General features: G+C 45.5%; 1 protein-coding gene across 1 annotated transcript; it reads right to left on the reverse strand.

Moving 5' to 3' along the window:
- Positions 1–1,288: 1,288 nt before the first annotated feature.
- On the reverse strand, positions 1,289–12,950 carry LOC139559806 (E3 ubiquitin-protein ligase TRIM47-like). Its single transcript, XM_071376167.1, has 7 exons — positions 12,212–12,950; positions 8,907–9,002; positions 8,416–8,649; positions 8,090–8,249; positions 4,305–4,379; positions 3,711–3,833; positions 1,289–1,645 (listed from the first exon to the last, which is right to left on the reverse strand). Exons 1-7 carry the CDS (start codon positions 12,800–12,802, stop codon positions 1,575–1,577), a joined length of 1,350 nt encoding a protein of 449 aa, XP_071232268.1. The 5' UTR covers positions 12,803–12,950; the 3' UTR covers positions 1,289–1,574.
- Positions 12,951–13,224: the final 274 nt, after the last annotated feature.

Genomic DNA, 13,224 nt, shown 5'->3' on the forward strand with positions numbered 1-13,224 from the left:
GTGGACTGGTTAGTCTGGGGTCTAACACACCTGTTATAGTGTGGTGGACTGTTTAGTCTGGGGTCTAACACATCTGTTATAGTGTGGTGGACTGGTTAGTCTGGGGTCTAACACGCCTGTTATAGTGTGGACTGGTTAGTCTGGGGTCTAACACGCCTGTTATAGTGTGGTGGACTGGTTAGTCTGGGGTCTAACACGCCTGTTATAGTGTGGTGGACTGGTTAGTCTGGGGTCTAACACGCCTGTTATAGTGTGGTGGACTGGTTAGTCTGGGGTCTAACACGCCTGTTAGTGTGGTGGACTGGTTAGTCTGGGGTCTAACACGCCTGTTATAGTGTGGTGGACTGGTTAGTCTGGGGTCTAACACGCCTGTTATAGTGTGGACTGGTTAGTCTGGGGTCTAAAACACCTGTTATAGTGTGGTGGACTGGTTAGTCTGGGGTCTAACACGCCTGTTATAGTGTGGTGGACTGGTTAGTCTGGGGTCTAACACGCCTGTTATATTGTGGTGGACTGGTTAGTCTGGGGTCTAACATGCCTGTTATATTGTGGTGGACTGGTTAGTCTGGGGTCTAACACGCCTGTTAGTGTGGTGGACTGGTTAGTCTGTGGTCTAACACGCCTGTTAGTGTGGTGGACTGGTTAGTCTGGGGTCTAACACACCTGTTATAGTGTGGTGGACTGGTTAGTCTGGGGTCTAACACGCCTGTTATAGTGTGGTGGACTGGTTAGTCTGGGGTCTAACACGCCTGTTATAGTGTGGTGGACTGGTTAGTCTGGGGTCTAACACGCCTGTTATAGTGTGGACTGGTTAGTCTGGGGTCTAACACGCCTGTTAGTGTGGTGGACTGGTTAGTCTGGTTTCAGAGAGGTCAGTCTATAGCCCATGGTTACCATGGAGACATTGACAGGTAGACTGCGTACGTTGTGAAACGGCACATCAACCTGTTCTCCATCTACATGCTAACCCGAACACAAACGCTCCAACTTTTGTTAAAGAGTATTTAACACTACAGCACCACGCTCAGTGATTATTTCTCTGTGGAACAGGACACTGCTCTCATTGTTGAGGAACTTCCTCCTTAAGTCTGTGTTTGTGTTGTGATGCCAGCTATAGTAAAACCCAAGTCGTATTCACTAGGAACCAAACGGAAGCAAACAGACCTAAACATTTAGCAAGTGTCCCACTAATGAATATTTGTAAGTCGCTCTGGATAAGAGCGTCTGCTAAATGACTTAAATGTAAATGTAAATGTACACCACCAGAAAGAAGAAGGAAGACAGACAGTTTAAAATCAGATCTGTCTATTTATTTCATCGTGTCACTTAAAAACATTCATTACAGACTGATTTATTATAATTAAAGATGTCTGGAGAAGAAAAAAAAACATAATTGTAAATCATGTCTTTAAAAAGTTATACTGTGTTGGTGTTGAAATCATCAGGTGAATACATTGTGTCTGACAGAGAGAGGTCCCGTCTGGTTCTCTCCCATCGGTCTTCCCACAGTCACAACCTCTGCTTATCCCCTCCCTCTCTCTCTCTCCTCTGCAAAACCGTTCTCTCTGCCTGAGTTACAGCTTCCTGCGTGACTTCCGCTGCATCATCCTCTGTCTGGAGCCGTTGGAGGAGGAGAGCTTGGATCCTGAGACGACAGAAGACAGCACACCTCTAGGAGGACTTCGGACAGAGCTGTATAGTGACATGTCTTCACTTTACTGTAAAACTAGCTACAACCTGGGAAAGAGGTTGGACCGGAGTTGGGCTGTTGGGGGGGACCGGAGTTGGGCTGTTGGGGGGACCGGAGTTGGGCTGTTGGGGGGGACCGGAGTTGGGCTGTTGGGGGGACCGGAGTTGGGCTGTTGGGGGGGACCGGAGTTGGGCTGTTGGGGGGGACCGGAGTTGGGCTGTTGGGGGGGACCGGAGTTGGGCTGTTGGGGGGGACCGGAGTTGGGCTGTTGAGGGGACCTGGAGTTGGGCTGTTGGGGGGGCCGGAGTTGGGCTGTTGAGGGGGACCGGAGTTGGGCTGTTGGGGGGACCGGAGTTGGGCTGTTGGGGGGGACCGGAGTTGGGCTGTTGGGGGGGCCGGAGTTGGGCTGTTGTGGGGAGTTGGGCTGTTGGGGGGGCCGGAGTTGGGCTGTTGGGGGGGCCGGAGTTGGGCTGTTGGGGGGGACCGGAGTTGGGCTGTTGGGGGGGCCGGAGTTGGGCTGTTGAGGGGGACCGGAGTTGGGCTGTTGGGGGGGACCGGAGTTGGGCTGTTGGGGGGGACCGGAGTTGGGCTGTTGGGGGGACTGGAGTTGGGCTGTTGGGGGGGACCGGAGTTGGGCTGTTGAGGGGGCCGGAGTTGGGCTGTTGGGGGGGCCGGAGTTGGGCTGTTGGGGGGGCCGGAGTTGGGCTGTTGGGGGGGACCGGAGTTGGGCTGTTGGGGGGGACCGGAGTTGGGCTGTTGTGGGGAGTTGGGCTGTTGGGGGGGCCGGAGTTGGGCTGTTGGGGGGGCCGGAGTTGGGCTGTTGGGGGGGACCGGAGTTGGGCTGTTGGGGGGGCCGGAGTTGGGCTGTTGAGGGGGACCGGAGTTGGGCTGTTGGGGGGGACCGGAGTTGGGCTGTTGGGGGGGACCGGAGTTGGGCTGTTGGGGGGACTGGAGTTGGGCTGTTGGGGGGGACCGGAGTTGGGCTGTTGAGGGGGCCGGAGTTGGGCTGTTGGGGGGGCCGGAGTTGGGCTGTTGGGGGGGCCGGAGTTGGGCTGTTGGGGGGGACCGGAGTTGGGCTGTTGGGGGGGACCGGAGTTGGGCTGTTGGGGGGGACCGGAGTTGGGCTGTTGGGGGGGCCGGAGTTGGGCTGTTGGGGGGGCCGGAGTTGGGCTGTTGGGGGGGACCGGAGGACTGGAGTTGGGCTGTTGGGGGGGCCGGAGTTGGGCTGTTGGGGGGGCCGGAGTTGGGCTGTTGGGGGGACCGGAGTTGGGCTGTTGGGGGGGCCGGAGTTGGGCTGTTGGGGGGGCCGGAGTTGGGCTGTTGGGGGGGACCGGAGTTGGGCTGTTGGGGGGACCGGAGGACTGGAGTTGAGAAACACTGCTGTAGGGGACGGCTGAGTCATGTTACAGTACTGTAGCTCCTACAGCTAGCTCCTAGCTCCTACAGCTAGCTCCTACAGCTAGCTCCTACAGCTAGCTCCTACAACTAGCTCCTACAGCTAGCTCCTACAGCTAGCTCCTACAGCTAGCTCCTACAGCTAGCTCCTACAGCTAGCTCCTACAACTAGCTCCTACAACTAGCTCCTACAGCTAGCTCCTACAGCTAGCTCCTAGCTCCTACTGCTAGCTCCTACAGCTAGCTCCTACAGCTAGCTCCTACAACTAGCTCCTACAACTAGCTCCTACAACTAGCTCCTACAGCTAGCTCCTAGCTCCTACTGCTAGCTCCTACTGCTAGCTCCTACAGCTAGCTCCTACAGCTAGCTCCTACAGCTAGCTCCTACAGCTAGCTCCTAGCTCCTACTGCTAGCTCCTACTGCTAGCTCCTACAGCTAGCTCCTACAGCTAGCTCCTACAGCTAGCTCCCACAACTAGCTCCTACAACTACCTTTCAGGTTGATCCGACAGGTCTCCCTCAAAACAAGAGGTAGAGCAAGTCTCCACATCAGACTAAAACCCACGACTATCACCGTCTAGTACTGGATTTGACCAATAGAGTTGTAAAGTTGGTTTCTACTTACCGAAGGGTGAGAACGCGAAGCCCCCGAATGTGGGGACTGCAGCTCCGGGGCTGAGGAACGGGTTGAGACCCCCACCGCTGGAGGTCTGCTCTACTGCAGCCAGAGCTGGCAGAGGAGCCACCACTAGGCAGGAGGAGACAGAACAGTCAGAACATAGGAAATGACCACAAACAACTGCTAGGCCCGGTCCCAAACAGACTCTAGTCCACAAACAACTGCTAGGCCCGGTCCCAAACAGACTCTAGTCCAGAAACAACTGCTAGGCCCGGTCCCAAACAGACTCTAGTCCAGAAACAACTGCTAGGCCCGGTCCCAAACAGACTCTAGTCCACAAACAACTCCTAGGCCCGGTCCCAAACAGACTCTAGTCCACAAACAACTGCTAGGCCCGGTCCCAAACAGACTCTAGTCCAGAAACAACTGCTAGGCCCGGTCCCAAACAGACTCTAGTCCACAAACAACTGCTAGGCCCAGTGCCAGAAACACAGAACCAACTGACCTAAGTTAAATTTAAAAAAGCACTGCAATAGATGAGAAAGGGTTCAATCATTACATTAGAGATAGGAGGTAGATTAGAGGTGCACAGTAACTCACATGCTGTTGGTTGTGTTGGATCATTCTGGAAGCAGTTGGGGGGTTCTGGTGACTCTACAATGGACACCTCTCTCACTGGGGAGGAACACAGACAGTCTGCTGTATTTACTCAAGGTACTGTACGCCTCCTGCATAGTTCTCAGAGGGAAAAGAATCTATTAAATCAGGCCCTTTGAGGACAGGTGCTGACTAGTTTTGTTTAACTTCCAGTATCAAATGGTTTTGGTGTCTGAATAAAATTTATATTAAGTGATGTACATATTTTAAGAAGTCCCACTTTAACTTGAAGTTAAACAGAGAAAGGGTTCTGTACCTTTCTCAGTAGATAAACGGTTCTGTACCTTTCTCAGTAGATAAACGGTCCTGTACCTTTCTCTGTAGATAAATGGTTCTGTACCTTCCTCAGTAGATAAACGGTTCTGTACCTTTCTCTGTAGATAAATGGTTCTGTACCTTTCTCAGTAGATAAATGGTTCTGTACCTTTCTCTGTAGATAAATGGTTCTGTACCTTTCTCTGTAGATAAATGGTTCTGTACCTTTCTCAGTAGATAAATGGTTCTGTACCTTTCTCTGTAGATAAATGGTTCTGTACCTTTCTCTGTAGATAAATGGTTCTGTACCTTTCTCAGGAGATAAATGGTTCTGTACCTTCCTCAGTAGATAAACGGTTCTGTACCTTTCTCAGTAGATAAATGGTTCTGTACCTTTCTCTGTAGATAAATGGTTCTGTACCTTTCTCAGTAGATAAATGGTTCTGTACCTTTCTCTGTAGATAAATGGTTCTGTACCTTTCTCAGTAGATAAACGGTTCTGTACCTTTCTCTGTAGATAAATGGTTCTGTACCTTTCTCAGGAGATAAACGGTTCTGTACCTTCCTCAGTAGATAAATGGTTCTGTACCTTTCTCAGTAGATAAATGGTTCTGTACCTTTCTCTGTAGATAAACGGTTCTGTACCTTTCTCAGTAGATAAATGGTTCTGTACCTTTCTCTGTAGATAAACGGTTCTGTACCTTTCTCAGTAGATAAATGGTTCTGTACCTTTCTCAGGAGATAAATGGTTCTGTACCTTTCTCAGTAGATAAACGGTTCTGTACCTTCCTCAGTAGATAAACGGTTCTGTACCTTTCTCAGTAGATAAACGGTTCTGTACCTTTCTCAGTAGATAAACGGTTCTGTACCTTTCTCAGTAGATAAATGGTTCTGTACCTTTCTCAGTAGATAAATGGTTCTGTACCTTTCTCTGTAGATAAATGGTTCTGTACCTTTCTCAGTAGATAAATGGTTCTGTACCTTTCTCAGTAGATAAACGGTTCTGTACCTTCCTCAGTAGATAAATGGTTCTGTACCTTTCTCAGTAGATAAATGGTTCTGTACCTTTCTCAGTAGATAAATGGTTCTGTACCTTTCTCAGTAGATAAATGGTTCTGTACCTTTCTCAGTAGATAAACGGTTCTGTACCTTTCTCTGTAGATAAATGGTTCTGTACCTTTCTCAGTAGATAAATGGTTCTGTACCTTTCTCAGTAGATAAATGGTTCTGTACCTTTCTCAGTAGATAAATGGTTCTGTACCTTTCTCTGTAGATAAATGGTTCTGTACCTTTCTCAGTAGATAAATGGTTCTGTACCTTTCTCAGTAGATAAATGGTTCTGTACCTTTCTCTGTAGATAAATGGTTCTGTACCTTTCTCTGTAGATAAACGGTTCTGTACCTTTCTCAGTAGATAAATGGTTCTGTACCTTTCTCAGTAGATAAATGGTTCTGTACCTTTCTCTGTAGATAAATGGTTCTGTACCTTTCTCTGTAGATAAATGGTTCTGTACCTTTCTCTGTAGATAAACGGTTCTGTACCTTTCTCTGTAGATAAACGGTTCTGTACCTTTCTCTGTAGATAAACGGTTCTGTACCTTTCTCTGTAGATAAACGGTTCTGTACCTTTCTCTGTAGATAAACGGTTCTGTACCTTTCTCTGTAGATAAACGGTTCTGTACCTTTCTCTGTAGATAAACGGTTCTGTACCTTTCTCTGTAGATAAATGGTTCTGTACCTTTCTCTGTAGATAAACGGTTCTGTACCTTTCTCTGTAGATAAACGGTTCTGTACCTTTCTCTGTAGATAAATGGTTCTGTACCTTTCTCAGTAGATAAATGGTTCTGTACCTTTCTCAGTAGATAAATGGTTCTGTACCTTTCTCAGGAGATAAATGGTTCTGTACCTTTCTCAGGAGATAAATGGTTCTGTACCTTTCTCTGTAGATAAACGGTTCTGTACCTTTCTCAGTAGATAAATGGTTCTGTACCTTTCTCTGTAGATAAATGGTTCTGTACCTTTCTCAGGAGATAAATGGTTCTGTACCTTTCTCTGTAGATAAACGGTTCTGTACCTTTCTCTGTAGATAAACGGTTCTGTACCTTTCTCAGTAGATAAACGGTTATGTACCTTTCTCTGTAGATAAACGGTTCTGTACCTTTCTCAGTAGATAAATGGTTCTGTACCTTTCTCAGTAGATAAATGGTTCTGTACCTTTCTCAGTAGATAAATGGTTCTGTACCTTTCTCTGTAGATAAATGGTTCTGTACCTTTCTCAGTAGATAAATGGTTCTGTACCTTTCTCAGTAGATAAATGGTTCTGTACCTTTCTCAGTAGATAAATGGTTCTGTACCTTTCTCAGGAGATAAATGGTTCTGTACCTTTCTCTGTAGATAAACGGTTCTGTACCTTTCTCAGTAGATAAATGGTTCTGTACCTTTCTCTGTAGATAAATGGTTCTGTACCTTTCTCTGTAGATAAATGGTTCTGTACCTTTCTCTGTAGATAAATGGTTCTGTACCTTTCTCAGTAGATAAATGGTTCTGTACCTTTCTCAGTAGATAAATGGTTCTGTACCTTTCTCAGTAGATAAATGGTTCTGTACCTTTCTCAGTAGATAAATGGTTCTGTACCTTTCTCTGTAGATAAATGGTTCTGTACCTTTCTCAGTAGATAAATGGTTCTGTACCTTTCTCAGTAGATAAATGGTTCTGTACCTTTCTCAGTAGATAAATGGTTCTGTACCTTTCTCAGTAGATAAATGGTTCTGTACCTTTCTCAGTAGATAAATGGTTCTGTACCTTTCTCAGGAGATAAATGGTTCTGTACCTTTCTCTGTAGATAAACGGTTCTGTACCTTTCTCAGTAGATAAATGGTTCTGTACCTTTCTCAGTAGATAAATGGTTCTGTACCTTTCTCTGTAGATAAATGGTTCTGTACCTTTCTCTGTAGATAAACGGTTCTGTACCTTTCTCTGTAGATAAACGGTTCTGTACCTTTCTCTGTAGATAAACGGTTCTGTACCTTTCTCTGTAGATAAACGGTTCTGTACCTTTCTCTGTAGATAAACGGTTCTGTACCTTTCTCTGTAGATAAACGGTTCTGTACCTTTCTCTGTAGATAAATGGTTCTGTACCTTTCTCTGTAGATAAATGGTTCTGTACCTTTCTCTGTAGATAAACGGTTCTGTACCTTTCTCTGTAGATAAACGGTTCTGTACCTTTCTCTGTAGATAAATGGTTCTGTACCTTTCTCTGTAGATAAATGGTTCTGTACCTTTCTCAGTAGATAAACGGTTCTGTACCTTTCTCAGTAGATAAACGGTTCTGTACCTTTCTCAGGAGATAAACGGTTCTGTACCTTCCTCAGTAGATAAATGGTTCTGTACCTTTCTCTGTAGATAAATGGTTCTGTACCTTTCTCAGGAGATAAACGGTTCTGTACCTTTCTCAGTAGATAAATGGTTCTGTACCTTTCTCGTAGATGCTGATGAAGCTCCCCTGACACACCTCCTCCAGGAGCCCTCTGAAGTCAGCGACCGATGACATCACCATGTTAAAGGTGAAGTTGGGGTCGAAGGTCACAGCTGGCAGGCCTCCAATCACAGGAGAGGAGCTCAGAGACTGACAGCTCTACAACAACACAGTGACAGCCAGGTTAGAGAGACATCATACAGTGCTGATATTTTACTAATCCTGAATATCAGGGAGACACAGCCTGGCCAAGAGAGAGGGATACATACTCTGCATCAGTCACCTCAGGCTGAGGATGGTATTAACAGGACATACTCTGCATCACCTGTAAGAAGAAGATGTGGTCCTCAGTGTGTGAAAGCTGCTCCAGCTCAGCATGTCTCCTCCTCAACTCAGACATCTCCTGCTCCAGTTTGGCCAGCAGTCCTTCAGCTTGGCTGACAGCAGTCTTCTCCTGGGCTTTGATCAACTCCCTCACCTCAAACCTCTTCAGCTCCATGGAGCGGATCAGCTCTGTAAACACCCTGTCAGTGTCCTCCACGGCCGATCGCGCTGAACGCTGGAGGCAGACACAGACAGAGAGAAGATGTCTATATAGGTCCTGAATATATCTAAAGTACTAATGTCATATTGTCTAAGGCTGAAGCTGTGTTATATATTTTAATTATCAAATAAGTCCAATGAAAACTAACATAAACAGACAGAAGTTTAGTATCAGGACTAGTGTGGCCCAGTCCATTCCCCATGTTGCTACTCACAATTGGAGAATCTGCAACTGTAAGTCATTCTCTCATCGTTAGACAGACAGATACTCACAGTTAAGGAGCTGATGGCCTGTCTCAGCTCCTGCACGTCGTTCTCTCTCTCCTGGATCCTCTGCTGAGACCTCCTCTTCAGCTCTCCCAGCTGGCTCTGAAGACAAATGTACAGACGGACAGAGAGACAGGCAGACAGACAGAACAGATCATTAACATGGCTTCATGACATAAACATTCACTTTAGCTATAAAACTTTAACGGGTAGGGTCTGATAACCCTTTTTAGGACTTTTAAATCATGCTATAATGCTATATAGCCATTGTCTTCACAAAAAATGTCACCATCATCGCTCTTTAACATACCATGTGTAGGTCTGACACAAAATGCATTATTTTACACAATATCATCACAGCACTGGCAAACCTAGCTATCTAATGCTCTAGACAGCACTCTGCCTTCTCGCTGCAGTGCTCAGCCACTAGCTTCACCCACGACTGACTCGTGCTAACTACAAACCTGTGTTTTAACGTTTAGAAACGGCAATAATAATCACCCGCCATACCGCCCTCGAAATATATGGCCCTTATCTTTCATCAGCGAGAGAAAAATCCTTCAAATAAAAAAAGCTACACTCACTGTAGTAGTTACAGATCCATACAGCTATGGAGCCTCCATCCTACTACACTACACTGTAGCAGTTACAGATCCATACAGCCTCCATCCTACTAAACTACACTGTAGCAGTTACAGATCCATACAGCTATGGAGCCTCCATCCTACTAAACTACACTGTAGCAGTTACAGATCAATACAGCCTCCATCCTACTAAACTACACTGTAGCAGTTACAGATCCATACAGCTATGGAGCCTCCATCCTACTAAACTACACTGTAGCAGTTACAGATCCATACAGCTATGGAGCCTCCATCCTACTAAACTACACTGTAGCAGTTACAGATCCATACAGCCTCCATCCTACTACACTACACTGTAGCAGTTACAGATCCATACAGCTATGGAGCCTCCATCCTACTAAACTACACTCTCCGAGTTACGAGTGTCAGGAGCTAAATTATTAGCTAGATAGCTAATTAGCAGGTCTTGTCTTCCATCTGTTTTCAAAAACAAGCTCTGTAACATGAAGATATGGCCTTGTGGGAACACTAACTATATAAAATGTGTGTATCAATGTAACTATATATATATATATATATTTTGCTGATATTAAAGATACGGTCCATATGCTTACAAACTGTACAGTAAGCTACACGTGTTCATTTTCAGATTCAGCATCAGGGCTCCAATGACTTAAGCCCAAATCAAATCAAAAGCTTTTTTGTTTATGTGGGTGAAGGAGCGTGTCCACGCTGGAATTAGTGAATGAGAGACAACTGAAGGGACACAAGCGTCAATAATTAGAAAGCAACTCTATTTTTCTCACGTCTATGAGAAGCAACGCTGATAAATTGAGCTGATAAAATACTTTTTGTGCATTGTTGCATCGGTAATTGTGACATGTATAAATTGTATCATGTCTATTTAGTGTGATAATAATAATAATAATAATACTGCCAGTACCAACAATACATATTTGAAAACAATAACATTATGCCTACCTATTATGCCATATCTCAGACTGGCCAATAAAAATAAACAATTAAGATGGGCAAAAGAACACAGACACTGGACAGAGGAACTCTGCCTAGAAGGCCAGCATCCCGGAGTCGCCTCTTCACTGTTGACGTTGAGACTGGTGTTTTGCGGGTACTATTTAATGAAGCTGCCAGTTGAGGACTTGTGAGGCGTCTGTTTCTCAAACAAGACACTAATGTACTTGTCCTCTTGCTCAGTTGTGCACCGGGGCCTCCCACTCCTCATTCTATTCTGGTTAGAGACAGTTTGTGCTGTTCTGTGAAGGGAGTAGTACACAGTGTTGTACGAGATCTTCAGTTTCTTGGCAATTTCTCGCATGGAATAGCCTTCATTTCTCAGAACAAGAATAGACTGACGAGTTTCAGAAGAAAGCTCTTTGTTTCTGGCCATTTTGAGCCACTTTAATCAAACCCACAAATGCTGATGCTCCAAATACTCAACTAGTCTAAAGGCCAGTTTTATTGCTTCTTTAAACAGAACAGTTTTCAGCTGTGCAAAAGGGTTTTATAATGATCAATTACCCCTTTAAAATTATAAACTTGGTTGCTTATAATGGGCCTCTGTACACCTATGTAGATATTCCATTAAAAAATCAGCTGTTTCCAGCTACAATAGTAATTTACAACATTAACAATGTCTACACTGTATTTCTGATCACTAACATTGAGTGGCTGCTGCCAACATACTGACTCAAATCTCTAGCCACTTTAATAATAAAAAATTGGATGTAATAAATGTATCACTAGTCACTTTAAACAATGCCACTTTATATAATGTTTACATACCCTACATTACTCATCTCATATGTATATACTGTACTCTATACCATCTACTGCATCTTGCCTATGCCGTTCGGCCATCGCTCATCCATTTATTTATATGTACATATTCTTATTCATTCCTTAACACTTGTGTATAAGGTAGGTGTTGTGAAATTGTTAGATTACTTGTTAGATATTACTGCACGGTCGGAACTAGAAGCAGAAGCATTTCGCTACACTCGCATTAACATCTGCTAACCATGTGTATGTGACCAATAAAATTTGATTTTATGTTATTTTAATGGATAGCTTTTCTTTCAAAAACAAGGACATTTCTAAGTGACCCCAAACTTTTGAACGGTAGTGTACACACTGGGACACACACGGCTGGGAAACTCCACGAACTCTGATTTCAAGAGAGAATACTATTATGAAGAAAGAACCAGACTAGATGAATGCTTTATGACCTGCTCTTGTGTATTCGTTACAACGGTCCCCACACATCCTGTGAACTAACAAAATAACTGTTTAACGCAGGCAGGTACGGTGGCTCACATAGGACATAAGGTGAGTCAAAAGGTGCACACAACAATAATGCATAATGGCTACATAGCGCGAGCAGAACAAATACAGCTGTTTGTTATGGATTCTCATGACAACTACATTTCCATGTGCGACGCAGCGTATGTGAATTGACACTCTACTCTTCCACGCAAATTCTGACGCCGTCTCTCGGTGTGATTAGGGCTTCGTGTGTAATGTATTTGAACAGAGTAATTATTAAGGGCTATGGTTGACCAAAATGTCTGACTTTTATCCCGTCAAAATGTTAATGTCCATTATAATATTCTAATTCCTACTTCTATGGTTAGATCAATCCTATAAGCTTGTCTTGGGTGACACAGAGCAGTTAATCATCAACAGAGAACGGCCGTACTCATATCCTACCTGTTTTTGCTGGATCTCAATCTCCACCAGGACCGTGTCATGGCCCTTATGCTCCGCCGTCATACACAGGTAGCATATACAGTGCTGGTCGGTCCGACAGTACACCTCCAGCAGCTTGTCGTGGTGGGGACAGATCGTCTCCTGTAGTTTCTTGGAGGCCTGGACCAGCTTGTGTTTCTTAAATGGAGCTGATTCGTAGTGAGGCAGGAGGTGGGTGTCGCAGTAGGAGGCCAGACACACCAGACAGGACTTAACGGCTCGGCTCTTCCTCCCGGTGCACACGTCACATTCCACGTCCTCCGGTCCGGCGTAGCACTGTGGCGGGGGAGCAGCTTGAAGTCCTGTCTTCTTGAACTTGTCCACCACCTCGGCTAGCATGGTGTTTCTGCCGAGCAGAGGCCTCGGGTTGAAGCTCTGGCGGCACTGCGGACAGCAGTAAACACCCAGAAAATCGTCCTGGTCCCAGTAGCCTTTAATACAGACCGAACAGTAGCTATGTCCACACGGGATGGTCACAGGATCCCTCAGCACATCCAGACATATGGAACAGTTGAATTGGTCTTGGTCGAGGAAGAGTCCAGCTTGAGCCATTTTCTGAACAGAAACAGCAGCAGCGAGTTAAACGAGCTTTGTTTACAGGAAGTGGAGGGTGTGGGTTGTGGGGATGTCGTCGGAAGAAGGCAGAAGCCAACGGTCCGCAAACCAACGTCAAAAGGTGCTTGTCGCCACCTACTGTGCTGGAGTGTGTGTCAATCCCGGGTTACAACATTAGCTCCACATTTCTTAATCCTCCGACCTAACTCAGTACTTCTGAGAAAATATAAAAGAGCCCTACTAACTTCTAATAGAGCCTCCCCATCCCCCAAATCCCTTCCAACCCTAAACTTCAATTTAATAAAAACTCTGTTGCTTGCTTCCACAAATGATCTTCAACTTGGCAGATATTTCCACTAACACAGTCAGGTTGATAACCTTTCCAATGAAGACTATGAAGTCAATCTGATTAACTATCA

Source organism: Salvelinus alpinus, chromosome 30, assembly GCF_045679555.1.
Source record: "Salvelinus alpinus chromosome 30, SLU_Salpinus.1, whole genome shotgun sequence".
NCBI lineage: Eukaryota > Metazoa > Chordata > Actinopteri > Salmoniformes > Salmonidae > Salvelinus > Salvelinus alpinus.